General features: G+C 40.1%; 1 protein-coding gene across 4 annotated transcripts in view; it reads left to right on the top strand.

Moving 5' to 3' along the window:
- The window catches only part of Cfap206 (cilia and flagella associated protein 206), a 45939-nt gene that overhangs the window by 1892 nt on the left and 20013 nt on the right, over window positions 1–24034 (top strand). For all 4 annotated transcript variants that reach the window (XM_090338462.1, XM_090338460.1, XM_090338463.1 and 1 more), the window contains exons 3-9: window positions 1645–1728; window positions 3466–3556; window positions 7472–7660; window positions 9478–9636; window positions 10923–11131; window positions 17470–17589; window positions 20607–20805. In XM_090338462.1, the coding sequence (XP_090194588.1) occupies window positions 1645–1728; window positions 3466–3556; window positions 7472–7660; window positions 9478–9636; window positions 10923–11131; window positions 17470–17589; window positions 20607–20805 (1051 nt within the window). The remainder of the gene's footprint in view (window positions 1–1644; window positions 1729–3465; window positions 3557–7471; window positions 7661–9477; window positions 9637–10922; window positions 11132–17469; window positions 17590–20606; window positions 20806–24034) is intronic.

The raw sequence follows: 24034 nt of genomic DNA, 5'->3' as shown, positions 1-24034 counted from the left end.
ACATTTTTATTATTATAAAGGTGATGTACAGTTACATAAATAAGGTAAAAAGTACATTTCTTTTTGGGCACTGTCACCCCTTCCATGAGTACTACTGCCATATTTGTTCACCCTTTGCCTCTGCATTTCTGTGCCAGTATCTATCTTAAAAAATGCTGTTTCCATTACTGAAGCAGCAAATAACAATAAGAAAAAAGGGTCAGCATTTTCTTCTTAGTAAGATTTAGAAATAAGGTTTTTGTTGTCATGAAAAATCCCTAAAGGAGAAAGATAGGAAAGAAAGAAAAAAAAACAAATACTTTTCCAGTTCTGGTTAACTGTTTCTAAACAGACAAAAAGAAACTAGATAAAAGGGAAGTTGTGAAGGCCGGGAGTTTGGCCTAGTGGTTAAAGTGCTTGCCTAGCATGGACGAAGACCTGGGTTCGATTCCTTGGTACCACATACATAGAAAAAAGCTGGAAGTGGTGCTGTGGCTCGAGTGGTGGAGCTCTAGCCTTGAAAAAAAGTCCAATGACAGTGCTCAGGCCCTGAGTTCAAGCCCCAGTACTGTCAAAAAAGGGGAGAAGTATTTTTAGAACTGAGGGGACAGATTGCTTCTCTATATGAAGTAGTCTAGAAGTTATTTACTATGTATAGTGTTATGAGCAGCTACATTTTATGGATGTATTTGTAGTGTTATTCTTTTATACTTCATGTCATGTTTGTTTCTTCACTATTGAATTTGTAGAAAGACAGCCATTTTGTAGGAGAAAATTGAATTTTCAAAAACTGTTAAGCGATTCTCACGATGTGTGTGGAGCCTTACTTTCAGACATGTTTATTATTAGGTCCTAAGGACATTTCCTAGGAAGTGGAGAGACTTGAATTTTACATTTCTCACACTTCCTAGTTATTTGAGCTTATTACTCATTGTTTTATACTTGGCAGAGTTCATACTTAAATCAGAATTATGGAAAAAAAATCCCCTAGTGTTTTTAAATTAAAGAAATTTCATTAGTGCTTATATTACTGTTTCTTGTGACTTTTTATCATTGTCAAATCTTAACTTCTCAGAGATTTTTTTCTTTTTTTGCCAGTCCTGGAGCTTGAACTCAGGGCCTGAGCATTGTCCTTGGGCTTTCTCAAGGCTACAGCTCTACCACTTGAGCCACAGCACGACTTCCACCTTTTTCTATGTATGTGGTACCGAGGAATCAAACCTGGGTCTTCAGGCATGCTAGGCAACTGCTCTACTACTAGGCCAAACTCCTGGCTCTGACTGCTGCTTTTCTTCACCTACAAATGTAAGGTTTGACAAATTGAGTTATAAGGCTTAAAATATCAAGCCCTAGGAAATCATGAGATAATGGCTGTAGAAAGTGGAAATGTAAAAGAATATGGGGGGGGGCGGGAGTTTGGCCTAGTGGTTAAAGTGCTTGCCTAGCATGCATGAAGACCGGGGTTCGATTCCTCGGTACCACATACATAGAAAAAAGCCTGAAGTGGTGCTGAGGCTCAAGTGGTAGAGCTCTAGCCTTGAGAAAAAGTCCAAGGACGGTGCTCAGGCCCTGAGCCCAAGCCCAGGACTGGCAAAAAAAAAAAAAAAAAGAATATGGGGATGTTTTGAGTGAATTTCTCAGTAATAAGGACACTCTTCCTCCCAGGTGAAAGCTGTTGTCCTGGATCCCAGTAATGCCTTTAACATGGATAGAACCCTCATCAAAAGTGATGTGCAGAAACTTGTTAAGGTTATTATCCAATAATGCTCGCTTGAAATTACTTTTTATCTTACTTTTAAATACAGTATTCATTTGTGCTAGCTGCATAAGAAAGGCTATGAAAATGATACAAATAAATGAGGGATTTGGGGACCAGGAGTTTGGCCCAGTGGTAGAGTGCTTGCCTAGCATGCAGAAAGACCCAGGTCCAGTTCCTTGGTACCACATACAAAGAAAAAAGCCAGAAGTGGTGCTGTGGCTCAAGTGGTAGAACCCTAGCCTTGAGAAAATCCAGGGACAGTGCTCAGGCCCTGAGCTCATGCCCAGGACTGGCAAACACAAAATCTATTCATGTACCATCTAATGTCCTGTTTGCCTGGGCTGCCATGTGACTTTCATCCATGCTCACAAAGTAGTTAATCTACCTGGAGGTGGAAAGATGGGGAAGGCCAAGAACAGAATATGTGCACCAATGAGTCAGTCTCTCCCCCCACTCCTCCCTCCTCCCCCGCCTCCTCCCCCCTCCTTCCCTCTCCTCCCCCCTCACTCCCTCTTTCTCTCTTCCTCTCTCCTTTCCTCTCTTTCTCTCTCTGTACTGGGGCTTGAACTAAGGGCCTAGGCATTGTCTCTTCGAATTTTTTCCACTAAAGACTGGCACTCTACTACTTGAGGCATGTCTCCACTTTTGGCTTTTTGCTGATTAATTGGAGATAAGAGTCAATTCTTTATCCAGAAACAGAATTGTTAGCTGGGCACCAGTGGCTCATGCCTCTAATCCTAACTACTTAGGAGGCTGAGATCTGAGGATCAAGGTTCAAAGCCAGATGGAGCAGGAAAGTCCTATGAGACTCTTATCTACAATTAACCACCAGAAAACCAGAAGTGGCACTATAGCTCAAGTGGTAGTGTGCTAGCCTTGATCTGAAGAGCGCAGGGACAGTGCCCAGGACCATAATATTATTGGCCATAATATTGGAGGTGACCCTGGGGCATTGATTAAATGATTCCTACTCCAAATTGGGGTCTGTATTAGTAAGAGTGAGCTTGTATAATCCCATCTTGATATCTTATTAATTTTTACATTGAAAAATGATCAATTTCTGTCATATACTTGTACTGTAAAGTTAAATAACTCTACTTTAAAATTTAAGTAATTCAATATAATTTATGCTTTTCATTGCTAAAGAAAAAATCAAACGCAAAATAATCTTGTAAAACAAGTATGTATTTCTGAAAAACAATTTTAAGAATTAAGTTCATGGAGCACCAGTAATGAAATCTAGTTACCCAGAAGCCTGAGGTCCAGAGAACCGTGGTTTGTAGCCAGCATCCACAGAAAAGTCTGTGAGACTAGCCAGCAAAAATAATCAGCAAAAAGCAGGGCTTGGAGGCCTGGCTAAAATGGAGACTACCAGCCAAGCAAGCAAACCTTAGTTCAAACCCTAGACTCCAGGATTCTGGAGCATCTTTCCATATTTAGACCACTCACACTTAGTAAGTAGATTGGGCTTCTTGCCTTCAGCTAGATATTAACCACCAGCGTGTGATGATAGAAGGGAACACAAGGCAGATTGCTGACTACTTGGTATGTGTTATTGGGTGAGTGATTTGTCAAGCCTGAAGTTGTCAAGGAGATTAAGAACAATGAAAGGGGTTGTTGGTGGATAAGCATCGCAAACTACTGCTTTGATGTGTCCCTGTGTTTCTGAAAATAACTCAGCATATTCTAGAGTGTAACAAAAATACTTGCTGGCTGTTCTTTTCTAGCTGTGTGTGACTCGGCTATTGGATAGTAAGAATCCATCCCTGGATACTATTAAGATGCAAGTCTACTTTGATATGAATTACACAAGTCGAGGTAATGCATGTAATTATGCTCAAAGTTTTAAAAATATAGTGAGATAAGTCAAGACCAAAGAAACAAAAAGGCGCATGGTATCCTTAATATGTGGCTATTAGATCCAAACAGTACAAGAGCGAGGACTCAATATTTGCATACCCAGTGCTATGGACATGGTAAGGGAAATATAAACACAACTACATAGACATAAAAATTTATGACTCTATAGACATAATGTTTTATTACATAGATTAATATATATCTGTGATATACAAACCCTTAACCTAATTTTGTTTGTTTATGTTCTAAAAACTAAGTGCGAGGGATTGTATATAGAGATTCCCTTCTTGAACACTTGTTTGTTTAACAAGTCATTTGAAATATGATGTAAAAATCAATGTTAATAAATTCTTTAATAAAAAAAAATATATTCAAGGCCAGGAGTTTGGCCTAGTGGTAGAATGCTTGCCTAGCATGCACAAGGACCTGGGTTTTATTCTTTGTACCACATACTTTGGAAAATCTGGAAATATTTCTGTGGCTCAAGTGGTAGAGCTCTAGCCTTGAGAAAGCCCAAGAACAGGACTCAAAGCTCTGGGACTGGCAAAAGAAAATGTTCAAAAATGTTTCAACATACTGATCAAAGTTTTTGTCTTGTATTTCAGATAAAGACTTCATTTGGGCCAGGAGTTTAGCCTAGTGGTAGAGTGCTTGCCTAGCATGCATGAGGACCTGGGTTCGATTCCTTGGTACCACATACATAGAAAAAAATCCAGAAATGGTGCTGTGGCTCAAGTGGTAGAGCTCTAACCTTGAGAATGCCCAAGGACAGTGCCAAGGCCATGAGTTCAAGGCCCAGGACAAGTAAAAGAAAGAAAGAAAGAAAGAACGAAAGAAAGAAAGAATATATTTCATTTGGTTGATAATGAATTTAAATGTTTGATAAAATAACTTAAAAAGCAAAGAAAAATAATTTGAATTCAGGCCCCAATGCTTGCCAAGCAAGTATTCTACTGCTTGAAGTACATATGCTTCAGGCTTTTTTGATTGAGTTCCCATCTAGGGCCTTGTACTTTTGATTGAGGCAGGCCTTGGACTGTAGTCCTCCATTTCCCAAATATATAGCTGGAACCACAGGAATGAGCTGCCATGCTCAGATTGTTTTGCTGTAGTCCCTGCCTCTCCTGGGCTGGGCTAGAACCATGATCCTCCTATTTTTGTCTTCCAAGTAGCTTATGGATATAAGCCACTTATGTTCACCTAAGTTGGGGGACAGTACAGGACTTTGTGCTTGCTAGGCAAGCTCTACCACTTGAGTCATACCTCTAGTTCTTATTGCTTTAGTTTGTTTTTCTGATTGTGTCTCCTACTTTTATCTGTTATTAGCCTTGGACTGTAATTATACCACTGCCTCCTATGTCACTGAGGTTGCAGTCATGACTCACTTTCCAGCTTGTGGGGGGGGGGGTTGAGATTAGATTTAACTTCTGCCTATGATAGCCTCAAATTTCAGTCCCCCAATCTCTGACTCTCTGATAAGTTCTTTGTCAGTTTTTTGAAATGTTTTTAATTTAAAGTTTTACTTAACTTTCTGTTACCATAACTTTCAGTTATTTGTAAATACTTGAGACCATCAATTTGTACCAAAAAAAACGGTTTCTTTTGGGTCACAGTGTTACAGGTCAGGCATGATCAGCTGATTCTATTGATTTGGTCTGTGGTGGCACATCGTGGCATGAACAGGTGTCAGTGGCAAAAGCCACTCACCTCATGGCTGGAAAGCAAAAGAGTGGAAGAGCCTGGAGGCCCCACAAGGCCTCCTGACCCAAACATCTCCATCTAATGTTTTCCCATCTCCCAGTCATGCCATGGGCTCGGGACCCAGCCTATAGCATGTGGACAGGCTTTTGACAGATACCACCCTGAACCATGGTATTGGAAGAATTTAAACTTGTTAGGAATTTGAAATGAGAAAAATATTAATGACCTTTATGAATGTTAAAAGTCAACTTGTTTTTTGTTAACTTAAATTTCTTTGCTCATAAAAATTATGGTTCTAAGCCACGCACGGTGGCTCATGCCTATAATCCTAGCTACTCAGGAGGCTGAGATCTGAGGATCAAGGTTCAAAGCCAGCCAAGGCACAAAAGGACCTGAAACTCTCATCTCCAATTAACCTCCAGAAAACGGGAAGTGGGGCTTGGCTCAAGGGTAGGGTGGTAGCCTGAGCTGAAGAGCTCAGGAACAGTGCCTAGGCCAAGTTCAAGCCTCATGATGCCCCCCCCCCACAAAAAATTATGGTTCCAGGGGCCAGGAGTTTGACCTAATGGTAGAGCGCTTGCCTAGCATGCATGAAGACTGGGGTACGATTCCTCGGTACCACATACATAGGAAAAGCCAGAAGTATTACTGTGGCTCAAGTGGTAGAGCTTTAGCCTTGAAAAAGTCCAAGAACAGGGCTCAGCCCCTGAGTTCAAGCTCCAGGACTGGCAGCAAATAAAAATCATGGTTCCAAGCATATTGATTGATTGATTGAGTGAGTGTTTAAAGCAGACAGAATAAGTTTATTGAAAAGTGAGAGAAAAGTAACACCACTTTCTGTTTGGAGAGCGGCCCCAAAGAGCAGTCCCAGTGGCCTGCTTTTAAACCTATGCCACTAGTACGTAATAGTTAGAAATTATACCAGTCCATTGAAGTTCAGGTTTTTAATGTGTAAATCTATTACTACTTGTTTATTATTATTATTATTATTATTATTATTATTATCATCATCATCATCATCATCATCATCATCTTTGTGGGTCAGAGGGCTTGAACTCAGCCTGGGTGCTGTCCCTGAGCTCTTATCTCAAGGCTACCACCCTATCCTCCTATCCTCGAGCCAAGCCCTACTTCCCATTTTCCAGTTTTCCAGAGATTAATTGGAGATAAGAGTCTCAGGTCCTTTTGTGCCTGGGCTGGCTTTGAACCTTGATCCTCAGATATCAGCCTTCTGAGTAGCTAGGATTATAGGCATGAACCACTGAGCCCAGCTTTGGTTTATTTTTTATAGTATATATGTGACTTTCTAGCTGCCTCACAATGGCAGATAGAAACTTAAGTTTTCTATAATTTAGAATGTGCCTCCATACATATATATATGTACATAGACAGTTGAACACACATATGTGGTATATACCATACAGATAACATATTAATCATATATGCCATATATATAATATAAGGTAGTTATCTGTGATGAATTGGAAATGAAAGAAAAATAAACAAAATTCCTTTGCAGATTGCCTCTGTTGCCTCTGACAACAATTAATGTAGCCATTAATTGTTTGATTTCCTTTATCTTTTGTTCTTTCTGTAAGTAGTTTGTTATGCTATACATGTCAAATGGTATCTTTTGCTTTTTCTACTTTATAATAGTGAAATTAGAAATTGATAAAATAGTCAAAGGCCTGGAGAAGATTAATTTTCCTTTTAAACTTGTGAAAGTTCTCAGCATAGTGTGGTGTCACAGGAAATTTATCTAGGACCTGATTAGAAAGAAGAAGGTAATTTATAACACAGGTGTTTTCATATAGTACAAATATAAAGCATGTATTTACAATGTTTATATATACTAGTATTTTTTGCATGTAGTGTAGAGTATGGGGGGATGTTTGTAGAAATGGGTTTTTAAGCACTTTCTGCTCAACTGAGAAGTTCTAGTCCACTCTTATACTGTTTGGCTTGTCTGTTTCAAGACAGTATTCTACTGTAATGTGCTTCCCACTGGATTTCATTCTGAGGTTACTTGCTGGCAACTCATTATTATTTTTCATCTATAAAAATGCTTGTTTTGTGTAGTAAAGTTGACAGATCCATGGCAGATTTTTCTCAGACCTTATCTGAGAAGAATTCTAAATATAAATATATGAAGTGCTGTTATGTCAATTTTAGAGGATTTTCTTGAAGAACATCACCGGGTCCTTGAGTCTCGATTAAGCTCAATTAGCAGAGAAATTACGGATAACAGAGCATGTGCTAGAGAGGAACTGGAAAGTCTCTACCGAAAGATTGTCAGCTATGTTTTACTCCGCTCTGGGCTTGGGTCCCCTACAGACATCAAGATTGTCAGAGAAACAACAGGTAAGAAAACAACAAAATTCTCCACCATTACATTGTATAAAATATATAAGAGTGTGAAGGATTGAAGTAGCTAGGATTGATCCTAGCTACTCAGGAGACTGAGACCTGAGGACTGAAGTACGAAGCCAACTTGGGCAGAAAAGTCTGTAAGACCCTTATCTCCAATTAACCACCAAAAAGCAGAAAGTGGAGCTATTGCCCAAGTGGTAGAATAGTAGCCTTCAGCACAAAAGCTTAGGGATAGGGCTAGGAATGTGGATTAGTGGTAGAGTGCTTGCCTAGCATACATGAATTCCTGGGTTCCATTCCTCAGTAATACATAAACAGGAAGTGGCACTGTGGCTCAAGTGGTAGAGCACTAGCCTTGAGCAAAAGAAGCTCAGGGACAGTGCCCAGGCTCTGAATTCAAGCCCCAGGACTGGCAAAAAAAAAAAAAGCTTAAGGATAGCACCCAGCCCCTTAGTTCAAACCCCAGAAGCAGTGCGCACAAACTGCACAGATATCCATGCGCGCGTGTGTGCGCGCGCACACACACACACACACACACACACACGAAGAAAAAACAACCTTAAAGATTTATTTGCAGCCCACACCTCCCAAGGTAAGGTACTGTTCATTTCCTCAGAGTTGTAATACCTGGGTGGTGAGTGGTGGGCAGTGGAGCAGGTGAAAGGAATGGAGTCTAAACTGTCAACGGCAGTGACTTAACTGCAAAAAACACCCAATTCATCCTTTCAAATGAAAGGATAGATGGTAATGTGTGTGTGTGTATGTGTGCACACACACATGTATGCTCATACATATCTGCACTGGTACTGGGTATTGAACTCAGGGACTTGCATTCCGGCATGTCTGTCTCTGCTCAAAGCTAGCTCTCTACTACTTGAGCCATACTTCAGCTTCTGGCTTTTTGACAATTGAAAATAAGACTCTTACAGACTTTCCTGCCCAGACTGCTTGGAACCATAATCTTTGGAATTCAGCCTCCTGGGTAGCTAAGATTATAGGTATAAGCCACCAGTGCCTGGCCCATGATGTTTTAAAAGTACTAATTTTTCAATTCAAAGCCTTAAAAGGCTTATTTCCAGACATAGTTTTCAGTGGTAGAAAGCCTACCTAGAAAGTTTGTTTTAATACCTATTGCCACAAAACTGCTAATGGATCATAATTGTAAGGCCTCAGTCAAGCCAGTGGCATGCTCAGTAGAGTGCTTGCCTTAAGGAAGAAGCTAAGGAACAGTGCCCAGGACCTGAGTTCAAGCCCCAGTACTGGCACACATAAAAAGGACATAAGAGAAAGGAAGGATAAGGAAATGCAGTCATTATACTCATTGCATAATATGTAAAAATTGAACTACATAACTGGAGGGTAAGGCCAGGTGACATATGGAATTGTGGCCTCTTTGTACAACCATTTAAATTAACACGAGTGGCATTTTTAATAGTTCCCCTGTATAAAATAGAATAAACTTTGCTATGTAATTTTTTTGGCTAGTCCTGGGGCCTGAGCCCAGGACTCAGGGCCTGAGCACTGTCCTTGAGCTTTCCTCAAGGCTAGAGCTGTAGCACTTGAGCCACAGCATCCCTTCTGGCTTTTTCTATGTATGTGGTACCAAGGAATTGAACTTGGGTCTTCATGTAAGCTAGGCAAGCATTCTACCACTAGGCCAAACTTCCCGTCCCCTTTGCTATGTATTCTACAATCAGGTATCATCCATATAAGGGATTGTTTAGATTACATGATTCCACTGAAGGAAAGAACCATGTCATTGGTAATGGATCTAGGCCATTATTTTCCCTTTTCACAATCTGTTCCAGCTGCCCTCCAGAGCGTTTTTCCTCAGGCTGAGCTTGGAACATTTCTTACTCTTGGTCGGAAGGACAAAGAACGGCAAATGGTGGAACTTACCATGATTATTACTGGAATCCGCTTATTTAACCGAGACTGTGGGAAAGGAGGAGAAGGCATCGACGACTGTATGTGCATCATTTGATGAACACAGCCCATTCCATGGCATAGATACACAACACCCTAGCATTCCCCATGGGGAGGTTGGCAGTGTGTGTGTGTGTGTGTGTGTGTGTGTGTGTGTGTGTGTGTGTGTGCCTGTCTTGGGTCCTGAACAGAGAAACACAGAGCTTGGGCACTGTCCCTGATTTTTTTCCCTTAAAGCTAACACTCTACCACTTGAGCCACAATGCCACTTCCAATTGTTTTTTGGTTTTTTGGAAAGGTGATTATTTGGAGACGAGTCTCACAGGCTTTTCTGCCCTGGCTGGCTTCAAAGCTTGGTCCTCAGATCTCCCCTGAGTAGCTAGGATTACACATGGTTTCTTAGGAACCATCCTCATTTGTATTCTACTAAGGCAAGACCATGAAGCTAGAGTGAGAAAGGGAGTCCCCAAAAGAAGTGAGGGGTCCCCCACAGGCCTAGCCTTCCCAGCCCAGAGGAGATAGGTATTTACTCAATCAAAACAAGAAAAGTCAGCACCTGGACTAAAGGGGACCCTGGAAAGAAATAGTTGTTGATACAGATTATGCAATGAAAGGTCCCAAAGTAAGTATTTGCAAACTTATACATTCAGTAATGTATAGCATGTTTTATGTATATTGCCTTGTCTTGTGTGTGTGTGTGTGTGTGTGTGTGTGTGTGTGTGTGTGTGTGTGTGCATTCACATGTGCATGTGCATGTAAGTGTGTGCTGGAATATTACTGGAGTTTGAGTTCAGGGTCTTGTACTCTTGTCTTTTTCCCTCAAGACTGGCCCTCTATCACTTCAACCTTTCTCTTTCCAGATGCCTTGCTTTTTTTTTTTTTTTTTGCCAGTCCTGGGCTTGAGCTCAGGGCCTGAGCAATGTCTTTGGACTTTCTCAAGGCTAGAGCTCTACCACTTGAGCCTCAGCACCACTTCCGGCTTTTTTCTATGTATGTGGTACCGAGGAATCGAACCTGGGTCTTCATGCATGCTAGGCAAGCACTTTAACCACTAGGCCAAACTCCCAGCCCCCCCTGCTTTTTTGTTTTTCTTTCTTCTCTCTTCAATACTGGGGTTTGAACTCATGGCCTTGGGCTTGCAAGGCAGATACTTTATCACTGAACCACACCCCTGGACCTGTTTGGTTTTTGTAAGCTGGGATCAAACTAGAGCTTTGTACATGTTAGGCAAGCACTCTTAGCTACATCTGCAGCCCTTTCTGGGCTCTTTCTCCTTAATTCTTTCCAGACTCCCTCATTTCTGTCTTCTCATATGCTTTATAAACAGTGCCAGAGATTCTCCGTGAAGCAATCCCAGCCACCACACATCACATTGACTACCAGCTTCAGATTACCCAGGAACTTGCGTATCGCTATACAGCCATCCTGGAGAAAATCTCCAAGAACCCACTGTTAGTTAAGGAGTTTCAGTCACTTCTGATAAAGGAAGCACTATACAATGTTCGACAATATGAAATTTTCCTTCAGATCATTTTGGTGAGTTAATGTTATAAGAGCCAGTCTTTTCCGTATAGCCTGATGTCTTTAGAGCAGACGACTAATTGAGGAGGCAACAACAGGAGTGTCTCCATTCATGTTGCATTGATAAGACTGAGAATTAAAGTAGCCAATTTTAGCTGGGTACAGTGACTCGTGCCTGTAATCCTAGTTACTCAAGAGGCTGAGATCTGAGAATCGAGGTTCAAAGCCAGCCCGGGCACTAAAGAATATGAGACTCTTATCTCCAATTAACCACTAGAAAACCAGAAGTGGCGCTGTGGCTCCAGGGGTAGTGTGGTAGTCTTGAGCTGAAGAGCTCAGAGACAACGCCCAGGCCTGGGGGTAGAGTGGTAGCCTGGAGCTGAAGAGTTCAGGGACAAAGTACAGGCCAGAGTTCAAACCCCACAATCGAAATAATAAATAAAAATAAATAAAATAAAATAGTCAAATTTTGGTTGAATTAACATGTCAATGTACTTTAAAACTGTTGAAATGCAGCACTACCCTTTTTATTTTATTTTATTTTTGGTCAAGGCTAGTGCTCCACCACTTGAGTCACAGCACCACTTCTGGCTTTTGTGTGTGTGTGTGTATGCAATATCCAAGAATTGAACCCAGGGCTTTATGCATGCTGGGAGCACTCTACCACTAGGCTATGCTCCTGGCCTGGCAGTGCCCTTTCTTTGAGATGAAAAGCCACTCAGAACTTTTATATTAACCAGGTGCAGTGGTGGGCACCACCTCAGAATTAGAATAGTCTTATAACCATGTTGGATGACTTTAGATCAGAGAATTTATTCTTTTTTTTCCTCCCAGTTCTAGGGCATGAACTCAGGGCCTGAGCACTGTCCTTGGGCTTTCTCACGGCTAGTGCTTTACCACTTGAGCCAAAGTACCACTTCTGGCTTTTTTTATGTATGTGGTACTAAGGAATTGAACCCAGGGCTTTGTGTATACTAGGCAAGCACTCTACCCCTAGGCCACACTCCTGGCCCATCCTAGGAGGGAGGGAGGAGGAAGGATTTATCTCTGTTCATTGTTGCTTCACCCATTTTCTTGGGCAGAACATCATGGCGATGGGAGTATGTGGTAGGCAAGGTTCTTCATATGATGGACAGGAAGTAGGAAGAGAGGCAGACAGAAAAAGAGAGGCAGACAGAGAGAGAAAGAAAGGAGGGAGAAAAGGAGGAGGAAGGGAGAGAGAGAAGGAGGAAGAAAGAAAAAAAGGAAGGGAGGAAAGAAAAAAAAAGAAGAGTGAGCAAGCAAGTGAGTGGCCATAACAAGATAGAGACATGACCCCAGTGACATACTTCCTCCAGAAAGGCCCACATCCAGAAGTTTCCAGAACTTCCCAGTGTAGCACCCAGTAGTCCCAATATTAGCCTGTTGGGGACACACCATTTCATGTAGATAAGGTAGAGCAGTACCTTGCGATGCTGATGTCGATATTGCTGTGTGTGACATGCTTCGGCCATGGCAGTGTAGCTGCTTGCTCCATTTTGGAAGGGAACAGGCTGAAGGAACGTTATTTTTCCCTGTGCTCACTTTATTGATCAGGTATCCAATGTAGTTTCTACCTATCAGTTTCATCCTCTCTGTAGTTAGGAGTGGACTGAAGTCTCTTCATTTTCTCTTTGATGCTCACAGTTGTCCTTTCAACTGTTATAAGGAAATACGGTTGATTTTTATAGAATGAGTGTTAGTACAACTAATATTATCTCTTGGCTATAAAGTATCCATGTCTATTTTGCTCAAACTTCTAGTCTTGAAGTCTATGGCTATATTTTTAAACAATTAGATCGTATGAAGAGATATTGGTAAAAAGTTTTGAGGTTCTGAATTTGGCTTTAAAGACTGTCTCTTGCCAAAGTGAAACTTAGTTTACATAAACATTTTTTTTAACCCAATCGTATCGTGGGTAAAGTTGTGAGTTGTTTTACTTTGTCATGATCAGGATTTTACCTAAAAAGAAAAGGAAAACTTGTCCTGTCCTCTGCCTTGCTGAGAGAAGAGAATTCCTTCCAACAGAAAATAGTGCTGCAGTTATGGTTTTGTGATAGAAGCTCCTGTCTAGCAAGCATGAAAACCACAAGTTCAAAATCCCAATGTTATATCCTCTAGACTCTAAAAAAAACACACATCAAGATTTTTTTTTTTAGAATTTCACATTTTCCAATGTCTCCAAGGTCTCTTCACAAATGAGTCAATATAGGGAACTTTGATTTTTCCTGAGAAGTAAAACTTCAAGTGAATGTGTATGATTTGGTGTATGCTGGTCCCGGGACTTGAACCTGGGGCCTGGGTAGAGTCTGTCAGCCTTTGTACTCAAAGCTAGTGAGCCACCACTTGAGCCATAGCTCCATTTCCAAGGTTTGGATGGTTAATTGGAAATAACAGTCTCAACAGAATGCCTGCCTGGGCTGGCTTTTCCTCAAATCTCAGCCTCCTGAGTCGATGGTGCTAGCTCCTGACACTGGGCCAATTATGTTCTTTTTCTTGCATATCTAACACAAAATGATCCTGATAACATTCTTTTTATTGTATTTTATTGTTGGGGTATGCACAGAGGTGTTACAGTTACATTCGTCAAGTAGTGGGTACATTACTTCTTTTTTATTTTTTTGCCAGTCCTGGGCTTGAACTCAGGGCCTGAGCACTGTCCTTGGGCTTTCTTAAGGCTAGAGCTCTACCACTTGAGCCTCAGCACCACTTCTGGCTTTTTTCTATATATATGGTACCAAGGAATCGAACCCGGGTATTCATGCATGCTAGGCAAGCACTCCACCACTAGGCCAAACTCCTGGCCCCATACTTCTTGAACATTGATACCCCTTCCCATGTTTTTCTCTTACGTTCCCTCCCCCTACTACCCCCAATCATCTTGTTTTTCTCCTTCCCTTCCCTATTTCAAATAAACAAATAAGCATATATACAATATGCCAGGTACCAACCAACGTCAGATATAGTAACAGCATGAAATAAACCATAAGGGGATAAAGAAAGAGAAAAGAAAGAACTGGCACTTTTAAGAAAAGCAATGACAAAGATGAACCTCTTGTTTCCACATCCTGGACTTCATTTAGCTTTGCCTCATCCTATATGGCCATGTGCTGAGAACCCCTTTTAGGAGCACAGTGCGGTATTGTTATTAGCTCTAGGCACAACACTGGACAGAAGATCTGTAAGCTGCTTTGTCTCCCATCACCTCAACTCCCTGTTCCTCTTCTCCTCTCTAGCTTCGTATCTTTTTTCAGACTTGTTCAAAGTTGTTCACAGAAGACAGTATGAGGAACTTATAGATGTAAAACAGAACAAAAGAGATAATGCTGGTATCACATATGTTCTGGAATTATTAGGAAAAGTCAAGAAGTTGCATGTACCTGCCCACTTCATGATGAGACCATGCTTGGTGCATTGGGCCCTGGAGTGCCATTTATTGTAGGTCAATGTAAGTGTCGAGTGTTATATGATGTAGACTTTTTTTTTTTTTTTTTGCCAGTCCTGGGCTTCAGCTCAGGGCCTGAGCACTGTCCTTGGACTTTCTCAACGCTAGAACTCTACCACTTGAACCTTAGCACCACTTCTGGCTTTTTCTAAGTATATGGTACCAAGGAATCGACCCGGGTCTTTGTGCATGCTAGGCAAGCACTCTACCACTAGGCCAAACTCCCAGCCCTGATGTAGACTTTTTTTTTTGTATTTTTTATTAAAGAATTTATTAACATTGATTTTTACATCATATTTCAAATGACGTATTTAACAAACAAGTATTCAAGAAGGGAATCTCTATATACAATCACTGGCACTTAGATTTCAGAATATAATTAAAATTAGGCTGAGGGTTTGTATGTCATAGATACATACTAATCTATGTAATAAAACATAATGTCTATAGAGTCACAGATTTTATGTCTATGTAGTTGTGTTTATATTTCCAATACCACGTCCATAGCATTGGGTATGCAAATATTGAGTCCTCGCTCTTGTACTGTTGGATCTAATAGCCACATATTAAGGATACCATGCGCCTTTTGTTCCTTTGGTCCTGACTTGTCTCACTCAACATGATTCGCTCTAGATTCATCCACTTATGAAGTAGACTTTTGTGTTTTGTGTCGAACAAACTGAAATCTTTGAAGGCTTCAGTGCATTTTCATATCTGATTCCTAAAACAAAACTAACAAAATGAGGAGATGTATGTGATAGACAATAATTTTTGTGCAACCATAAAGCATGAAAGGGATAATATTTACTTAGCATTCTGGATAAAGCAGAACGCATGTCCCATTTATGAGTAAAACTTACGTTGGATGAAGTATGTTGACACTGTTTCGTATGAAGTAACAACTTTTTGAATAATTAATGATTTAGAAACAATTACTTCATAATTCATTTTTGTTACTTAGAAAACATGCCACACAGCTGGGGGTACAGCTCAGTGGTAGAGTACTTGCTTGCCTAGTTATGTGTGAAGCCCCAGGTCTGATCTACAGCACTGAAAAAAACAAAAAAAGGGTAGTAAAGAATACAGAGTATCAGCTGGGCTCTGGTGGCTCACACCTATAATCCTAGCTACTCAGGAAGCTGAGATCTGAGGATCATGGTTCAAAGCCAGCCCAGACACTAAAGTCCGTGAGACTCTTATCTCTAATTAACCGCCAGAAAACCAAGAAGTGGTGCTGTGGCTCTAGGGGTAGGGTTGTGTACCCAGGCCTCACAACTGACAAAATACAGAGTATTGACCAAAAGCCATGGCCTAGTGGTACAGTGCTTGCCCAGCATGCATGAAGCCCCGAGTTTGATTCTTCGATACCATACACACACAAAAAGCCAGGAGTGATGCTGTGGCTCAAGTGGGAGAGCGCTAGCCTTGAGAAAAACCCAAGGACAGTGCCCTGGCCCTGAGTTCAAGCCCAGGACTGGCAAAAAATAAATAAAAAGAATACAGAATATAATTAAACTGTACATTGCAATTTTTTGTCTCTTTAATAAATGTCATTCTGCTGGGTATAGTGAGTGGCACACCCTTGTAATTCCAGCACTGAGGCAGAAGAATTATGAGTCTAGGGCAGCCTGACCTAAACAGCAAGACTCTGTCTGAAGGGGAAAAAAAGAAAAAAGAAAAAAATATTATTTAACTGTACTAACCAACTTACCATGGTTTCTAGTCCTCGTTAAGGTCATGCAGTAGGATGGATGAGGGCTGGGCTCTGTGCTTTGAGGCAGCTTACCTTTTTGTCCTTCATCATTTTATTCTCACCTGTTCTACCCTTACAAGTATTTTAAGTGTTGTTTAGCATCTAATAAAACAGATGTTTGTAAGTATTACAAATTCAGCATTTGGTGACTTATTTTCACATAGGTGTATCACAACCACAGTTGTATCAGAAATAGTGAGGGTTTTTTTTATTGTTGTGGGTTTTGTGGGTTTTGTGTGTGTGTGTGTGTGTGTGTGTGTGTTGGTATTAGGGATTGAATGCAGGGCTTTATGCCTATTTTGTTCAAGGCTAGCCCTCTATCACTTGAGCCACACCTCTATCTGGATTTTGCTGCTTTATTGGAGAAAAGGGTTCCTAAGGTTTGTCTTCCTGGACTGTCTACCTTAATCTTTAGTTCTCATCCTCTAGAGTAGATAGAATTACAGGTGTGAGCCATCAGTGCCTAGCTGCAGTAGGGTTTTTGTTGTTGTTGATGCTGTGCCTTTTAAATTTTTACATAATTTATTAAATCTTGGTGTCAAAACCATTTTCAGGATTGGGAGTTTGGCTTAGTGGTAGAGTGATTGCCTAGCACGCACGAAGACCCAGACTCTATTCCTCAGTACCGAATACAAAGGAAAAAGCCAGAAATGGTGCTGTGGCTCAAGTGATAGAGTTCTACCCTCGAGAAAGCCCCAGGACAGTGCTCAGGCCCTGAGTTCAAGGCCCAGGACTGGCAAAAACAAAACTAAACAAAACCATTTTCTTTTCAATGGAATATTTGTGAGAGTTATCAAGATAAATGGGAAAATAATAACCACACAGCTATGCAAAATGGATTCCCAGAAAACTATCTCAGAAGGATAGCTAGATTTCATATTTAAGAAAACTGTGTACATTTGAGAACAATTCTACCCACTGTATCTCAAGGGATTCCTCCATCCTACAAATACTAGCAGAGCATCATCAAATGCCATTCCTGTTGTGGGTGTTAAGAAAGCCTTGGAGAGTGGTTCTCTGTTGTCACAGAACCCAGAGTTATAGTGTCAACAGGAACAGGGAGAGAAGATGGAGCTTATAACACACGGGAATCCCACTGAAATGATGAAAACATTAATGCGACTGTTTTCTTCACAGTCAGATATAATTAGTTGTGCTCAGGAAGTGGAACTGATGATAAGGCAGTTAGGAGCCCAGATGGAACTATTGAAAACAACTGTAAAGTCAAAGACAGCTGTCCCAACCTCACAAGTCTTTGTAAGTATTTGTCATCAACTCTGACTGTTGTAATTTTTTTTAATGGTACTGGAAATCAAACCCAGGACAATCTCATGCTAGGCAAGTGTTCTACCACTGATTTATTATACAACTAGAATACATTATATGCAGTATGTTTAATGCTGATCATGAGGCTTGAACCCAGGGCCTGGATACTGTCCCTAATTATTTTGCCCAAACTACCATTCTGCTACTTAAGCCACAGCTCCACTTCTAGCTTTTTGGTGGTTAATTGGAGATACAGCTCACTGACTTACGTGCATGGGCTTTGAACCTGAATAGATGGGATTACAGACATGAGCCCACCAGCACTTGGTCTTTGGTTTCTCTTTGCAACCTGTTACATAGCCCAGGCTTGCCTTTAACTCGTGATCCTTCTGGCTCTGCCTTTTGAGCGCTGGGATTACAGTGAGCGTGTGGCATAACTTAGATCTTCTTAAAAACAAGCTTATCAAGAAAGTGTAATATATATATATATATATAGGAATATATAGGAGTATATATATTCCTATATATGGCTATCTATCTATCTGTCTATCTAGGAACTATCTATATATCTTATGTATCTCTCTATCTAGGAATTCTTTGCTGCCATCAGAAAGAATGAGAGTGCCCCATTTGTAAAAGTTGGAAAGACTTGGAAAAATTATATTTAGTAAAACCAAAGAAACCCCATGGTTTCCCTCATTTTGTAATAATTAGCATGTCTAGGATTTTCATAGTGGAGTATCACAATAGCTCAATAGTACATAAAACCATATAAGATGATGCTAAGTGAAATGAACTCCAAGTTATGGGAAACAAGAGGTTTTGCTTTGTGGTTGTTGGGGTTTTTTTTGTAATATACTGTGTGAAGTTATTTCTTTTTTCATTTCATTTTTTCTTCCCTATAGCTTATCCCCTGTTGTCACTGTATTTAATTTTGGTACTCTGTGTATTGTGTATACTTTTATCTGAATTAGGGAAGGGAAGGAAAACAACAAAATGGTGAGACAAAGGGTGAACAAATACAACAGTGATACTCAAAAGACAATATGATGGAAATGAATTTTACAACTTGGGGAGGGGGTTGGAAGGGAGGGAAAGTGGGAGAAAAATGTGGGAAGTAAACACTATTCCACAAGAAATGTACTTACTACCTTACTATGTAACTATAAACCCTCATTACATCACACCAACAATTAAATTAAATTTAAAAATCAAAAAAGCAAACTTACTTTTTGAAAAGTAGAATTTAGATATAAAGTAGGATTTTCATATAGAAAACTCCATTTCACAGAAGAAATGGTAAATCTTTGCAGCTTCTGTTGCACCAGGTATTGAAAGTAAAAACACAAAACAAAAAAAATGATTTTGAAATCACTGCAAATTTTCAAGCACAGTGCTTTGGTAACTAAAAAGCAATGTGGTTCATGATCTGTGGAAAAAAAGACAGCTCAGGAACAATGAATTATGGGTATCAGAACCACCTTCTCACCACCAAGCAAGACAAAATTCTTTGAAATAAAATACAAGTTTATTTTCTTATAAATCCAACTTTTATCTATTGTGCAGTTTCACAAAACTTTCTCTTAAAGGACAACTATACTTCTTTTTAAATATCCTGTTATTATAAAGGTGATGTACAAAGGGTTTACAGTTACATAAGTCAGATAATGAGTATATTTCTTTTTGAACCATATCACCCCTTCCCTCACTGTCTCCCATTCCTTCCCCTCCCGTCCCTACCCACAACATGTAAAGTCCATTTTCCACATCGTCTCTAGAGAGTACCATTGTTGTATTTGTTCTCCTTTTTGTTCTACCTTTTCTTTGACAAGACAAAAGGAAAAGACAACACAAACAGCAACAACAACATCAAATCTCTTGTTTCCTTTTCTTGGAGTTTATTTTGTAAAATATTATTTTCTATGAGCATATGCACATAGCTGTTGAACCTCTGTGCCCCACTCTTATGAATATCCTCTTTTGGTCTCATTGTGTGAATATTGTGTGTACAGTTTATCATTTCCCAGTGTATTTATTTAAACCATCCATTGTTTTAGCGTGTAGAATTGTAGGCACATTCTAGTTACCACAAATGATGGAAACCATGCAGCCTGTGGTGTGGAGGATTTCACTTATTTATTTATTTATTTATTTATTTATTTATTTATTTTTTGCCAGTCCTGGGCTTGACCTCAGGGCCTGAGCACTGTCCTTGGATTTTCTCAAGGCTAGAGCTCTACCACTTGAGCCTCAGCACCACTTCCGGCTTTTTTCTATGTATGTGGTACCGAGGAATCGAACCCGGGTCCTCATGCATGCTAGGCAAGCACCTTAACCACTAGGCCAAACTCCCGGCCCTTCACTTATTTATTTTAATATAACTTTTTTCTAAATATTTCTATTTCCTTATGAATGGTACAATATTATTCTTTCTGATGGAACATAGAATTCCATTGTGTGTATATACTACATTTTCTTGAGCCATTCATCCACTGAGCAGCATCCTACATCAGAACCAATTCTAAAAGACTTCGATGTAAGACCAAATACCATGAAAATATTACAGGAAGGGATTAGGTAAACACTAGGGCTCCTTGGTATGGGTCAAAACTTCCTAAGTAAGGATCCTAACACATCAAAGAAAGACTGGATACATAAGATCATATCAAACTGAAGAATTTCTGCACTGCAAAGGACATTGCTAACAAGATAGATAGCCCACAGAATGGGAGATTTTTTTTTTAACAAGCTATGCCTTAGACACGATTCTCATATCTAAAATATACTTAGAGCTAAAAAAAAAAAGCACCTCAAAAATAAAGCTCAAGTGGTCGAGTACAAGTCATGTGCAAATAAAGCCCTGGGTCTAAGCCCCAGTACCTGCACACACACACACACACACACACACACACACACACACACACACACACACACACACACACTATGGAATACAATGACTTATACATTTTTTCACACATTGCAATGTGGGTTATTTTTCTCTCCCTCAGCCCATCTTCATTGCGCTGGCCAACCTCTGGACCAGCTTTCAGGATGAAACTGTTTTGATTAGCGTCCTCAGTAACCTGACCACACATCTGGAGCCATTCCTGGGCACTCATGAACTTCTCTTTCCTGACAAACTCATGCAAGAACTTCTTGAAGGTGTCATTGTGAAGACGGATGTGTACAGAATCAAAGAGCATATGGGTAATGAAGACTACCCCATCATGCTCCCTCCTTTGTAGATGCTTTCTGGGTTAAGCTCACTTTTTCTTTAATACTTTCACATTATAAGTCTCTGGTAAAGCACTGAGTGTCTTTCTTGGTTGTCAAATTACTACTGCTCATTATGGCAAGCACAAATTATGTAAACTTTTATCTAGCAATGACCATTCTGGATGCTAGTCTTCATAGTTTTGTGAATAATGATTATATAATAGGGTTATTAGAGACAGTATTAGTTTGGTAATGTTGAGATTTGAACTCAGAGCATTGTACTTGACAGGCAATTATTCTGCCACTTAAATTATATACCTCAGTCTTTTTTGCTTCATATAGCGTATGACAAATAAATATTAGTATAGGCTTCCACTTGAGATCCTTCCATATTTTTCTAGATGGCATAATAGACACGAAAGATACCTATTCCCTAGAGATTTTGTTCTTGATGTGTATGTAGTAGGAAAGGATATTAATCCTTGCTATAGTTGTTAGAAATAAATCCCTAGAATGCCATTTGCTAAGTATTTACCTCAGATCAAGTTAAGAATTTATAAACCAACAGGCCAGGAGTTTGGCCTAGTGCTAGAGTGCTTGCCTAAGCATGCATGAAGATCCAGGTTCGATTCCTCGGTATCTCATACATAGAAAACACCTGAAGCAGTGCTGCGGCTCAAGGGATAGAGCTCTAGCCTTAAGAAAGCCCAAGGACAGGCACTGAATTCAAGCCCCAGGACTGGTAAAGAAAAAAAAGAATTTATAAACCAATACCTTTTGTCCCTGTAAAATTAAGCTTATTTTAGGTCCTTCAAGAGGTATGCTGATTCTTTTTTTTTTTTTTTTTTTTTTTTTGCCAGTCCTGGGCTTGAGCTCTGGGCCTAAGCACTGTCCTTGGACTTTCTCAAGGCTAGAGCTCTTCTGCTTGAGCCTCAGCACCACTTCCGGCTTTTTTTTCTATGTATGTGGTACCGAAGAATCGAACCTGGGTCTTCATGCATGCTAGGCAAGCACTTTAACCACTAGGCCAAACTCCCGGCCCGGTATGCTGATTCTTATAGATTGCCTGTATTGACAAACTTTTTAACCTTTTGGTCTTTTCTATCTTAAAGACAATCCATAATTCATGAGAAATGCCAAAGGAGAGTCAGGACCTAGAGTTAGTACCTAAAATTAAAGTTTTTTTCAGAATATTAAATTAGATATATCAATTTCCTTTTCAAATCCTATTTTGGTAAAAATAGAAAAATGTTCCAATAATTTCCTTTCTTGCATATTTATATGTGGAAATGTTTATAAGTTGAACACTAAATCAGACTCAAAATTATCTTGTCAGTTTGGGATTTTAATACTTATTTCACTTCCTTACAACTGTATGTGTAGAAAAAAAACAAACCCAGCAAGAGCCTACCTGAAAATGTAAAGCAAAAAGGGTGGGGTCTAGATCAAATAGTACAATTTTGTCTAGTAAGTGTAAGGTCCTGAGTTCAAGCCCCAGGTCTACCAAGAAACAAGCAAGTAAAAAAGACAGTATGTCTAAGCAAATGTGAAATGAAATCACACAGTGAAAGTCACCACATCCACTGAGCTCAGCCCTGTTCCTTTTACCAGGGTCATTCACCCATGACTTCTGAGATCTAGATGTCTTATCTCAAGGTCAAACCCCACCATCACCAGAACTTTGTCTTCATTAGAACACACTGTCAGGGTATTCTCCAGTGAATTTTAAGAGAGCCAATTTGTGTGTGTGTGTGTGTAAGTATGTGTGCTTGCACATGTACCAGTACCAGGATTTGAACTCAGGATCTGTGCTCTTTCTTATCTTGCTTTCTTGGCTGGTACTCTACCATGTGAGTCCTATCCAGCCCTTGATCCCCAGGTCTCAGCTGGTCAAGGAGTTAGGATTATAGGCATGAGCCACCGGTACACAACTCCAGTGTTCTTTTAAAATAATTTAATTTACACCTGTCTAACATATCCTTGCTAGAGGCCTTGAGATTACCCAGGAAAACTCAGAGATATATTTTTCCAGATTATGTATTAATTTCTCATTGTAGCTATAAGGTTATTTGTAGGTCTACTGTTTGTGTTTACAATCATGTATGGAGATGAAAATGGGACTGTAAAAATTAAGAATTTTAGGGAAATAATGAATTCTTAATACATTATTGTTTGTGTGAAAGAGTCAGTTTCATAGCAAATAAGTAAACTAATAGATATAAGGAACAATCTTTAAAATTTAATGAACAAATTTAAATGCTACTTTAATAAACATCAAGTTAGTAAGATAATTCTTGGACTTCTGTTTTTCAGATTCACTGTCCTAAAAAGAAACATTTTGTTCTTTTTCGCTGGTCGTGGGGCTTGAAATCTTGGTCTAGGAGCTGTCTCTGAGCTCTTCATTTCAAGGCTAGCACTCTACCACCTGAGCCACAGTACCACTTCCAGCTTTTTTTGCTTATGTGGTACTGAGGATTTGAACCCAGGGTTTCATGCATGCTAGGCAAGCACTCTACCATTAAGCAACAGTCCCAGCCCTCAGCTAGTAATATTTTTTGCCAGACCTGGGGCATGAACTCAGGGCCTGAGCACTGTCCTTGGGCTTTTCTCAAGGATAGCACTCTACCACTTGCACCACAGCACCACTTTGGGCTTTTTCTTGCATGTGGTACCAAGGAAGCACTTGCATGTGATACCAGGCAAGCACTCTACCACTAGGCCAAACTCCCGGCCCTTCAGCTAGTACTTTTTTTTTTTAAAGAACTCTCCCATCTTGAAGAAGTTTCTCGTAAGGAAGGTCTGGGCCAGCAGGAAATCGAATGCCCTGGCAGATGTGCATTGGTCAGCTCTGTCATTGTAGAATATTCTTTTTTTCAAGGAGCCTCTCCTGTGTGTCCATTCTGAGGCAAAGTCCTACTTCTCATTTTTTTCCATTAAGTTATGTTGACCTTGGAAAATCACTGTGATCATTTGTAGTTGGAACTCAAGATTTTATGGGTTGTTTTTTTTTTCCCAAGGAGACTGGCATAGGACTGATCTTTTTACCTCTGCTTCCAGTATAGTTGGTATCACAGGAACATACCACCGTGCCTGCTTATTGGTTGAGATGTGAGTGGGGGGCTTGTCTTACTAAATTTTTCTCCAGACTGGTCTTGAACCTTGATCTTCATAATCTCTGCCTCTTGAGTATCTGGGATTATAGGTATGAATCAACATGCCT

The sequence above is a fragment of the Megascapheus bottae genome, chromosome 8 (assembly GCF_031878675.1).
Source record: "Megascapheus bottae isolate mThoBot1 chromosome 8, mThoBot2.hap1, whole genome shotgun sequence".
In the NCBI taxonomy this organism is placed as follows: Eukaryota; Metazoa; Chordata; class Mammalia; order Rodentia; family Geomyidae; genus Megascapheus; species Megascapheus bottae.
This window is presented reverse-complemented; position numbering and strand designations above follow the sequence as displayed.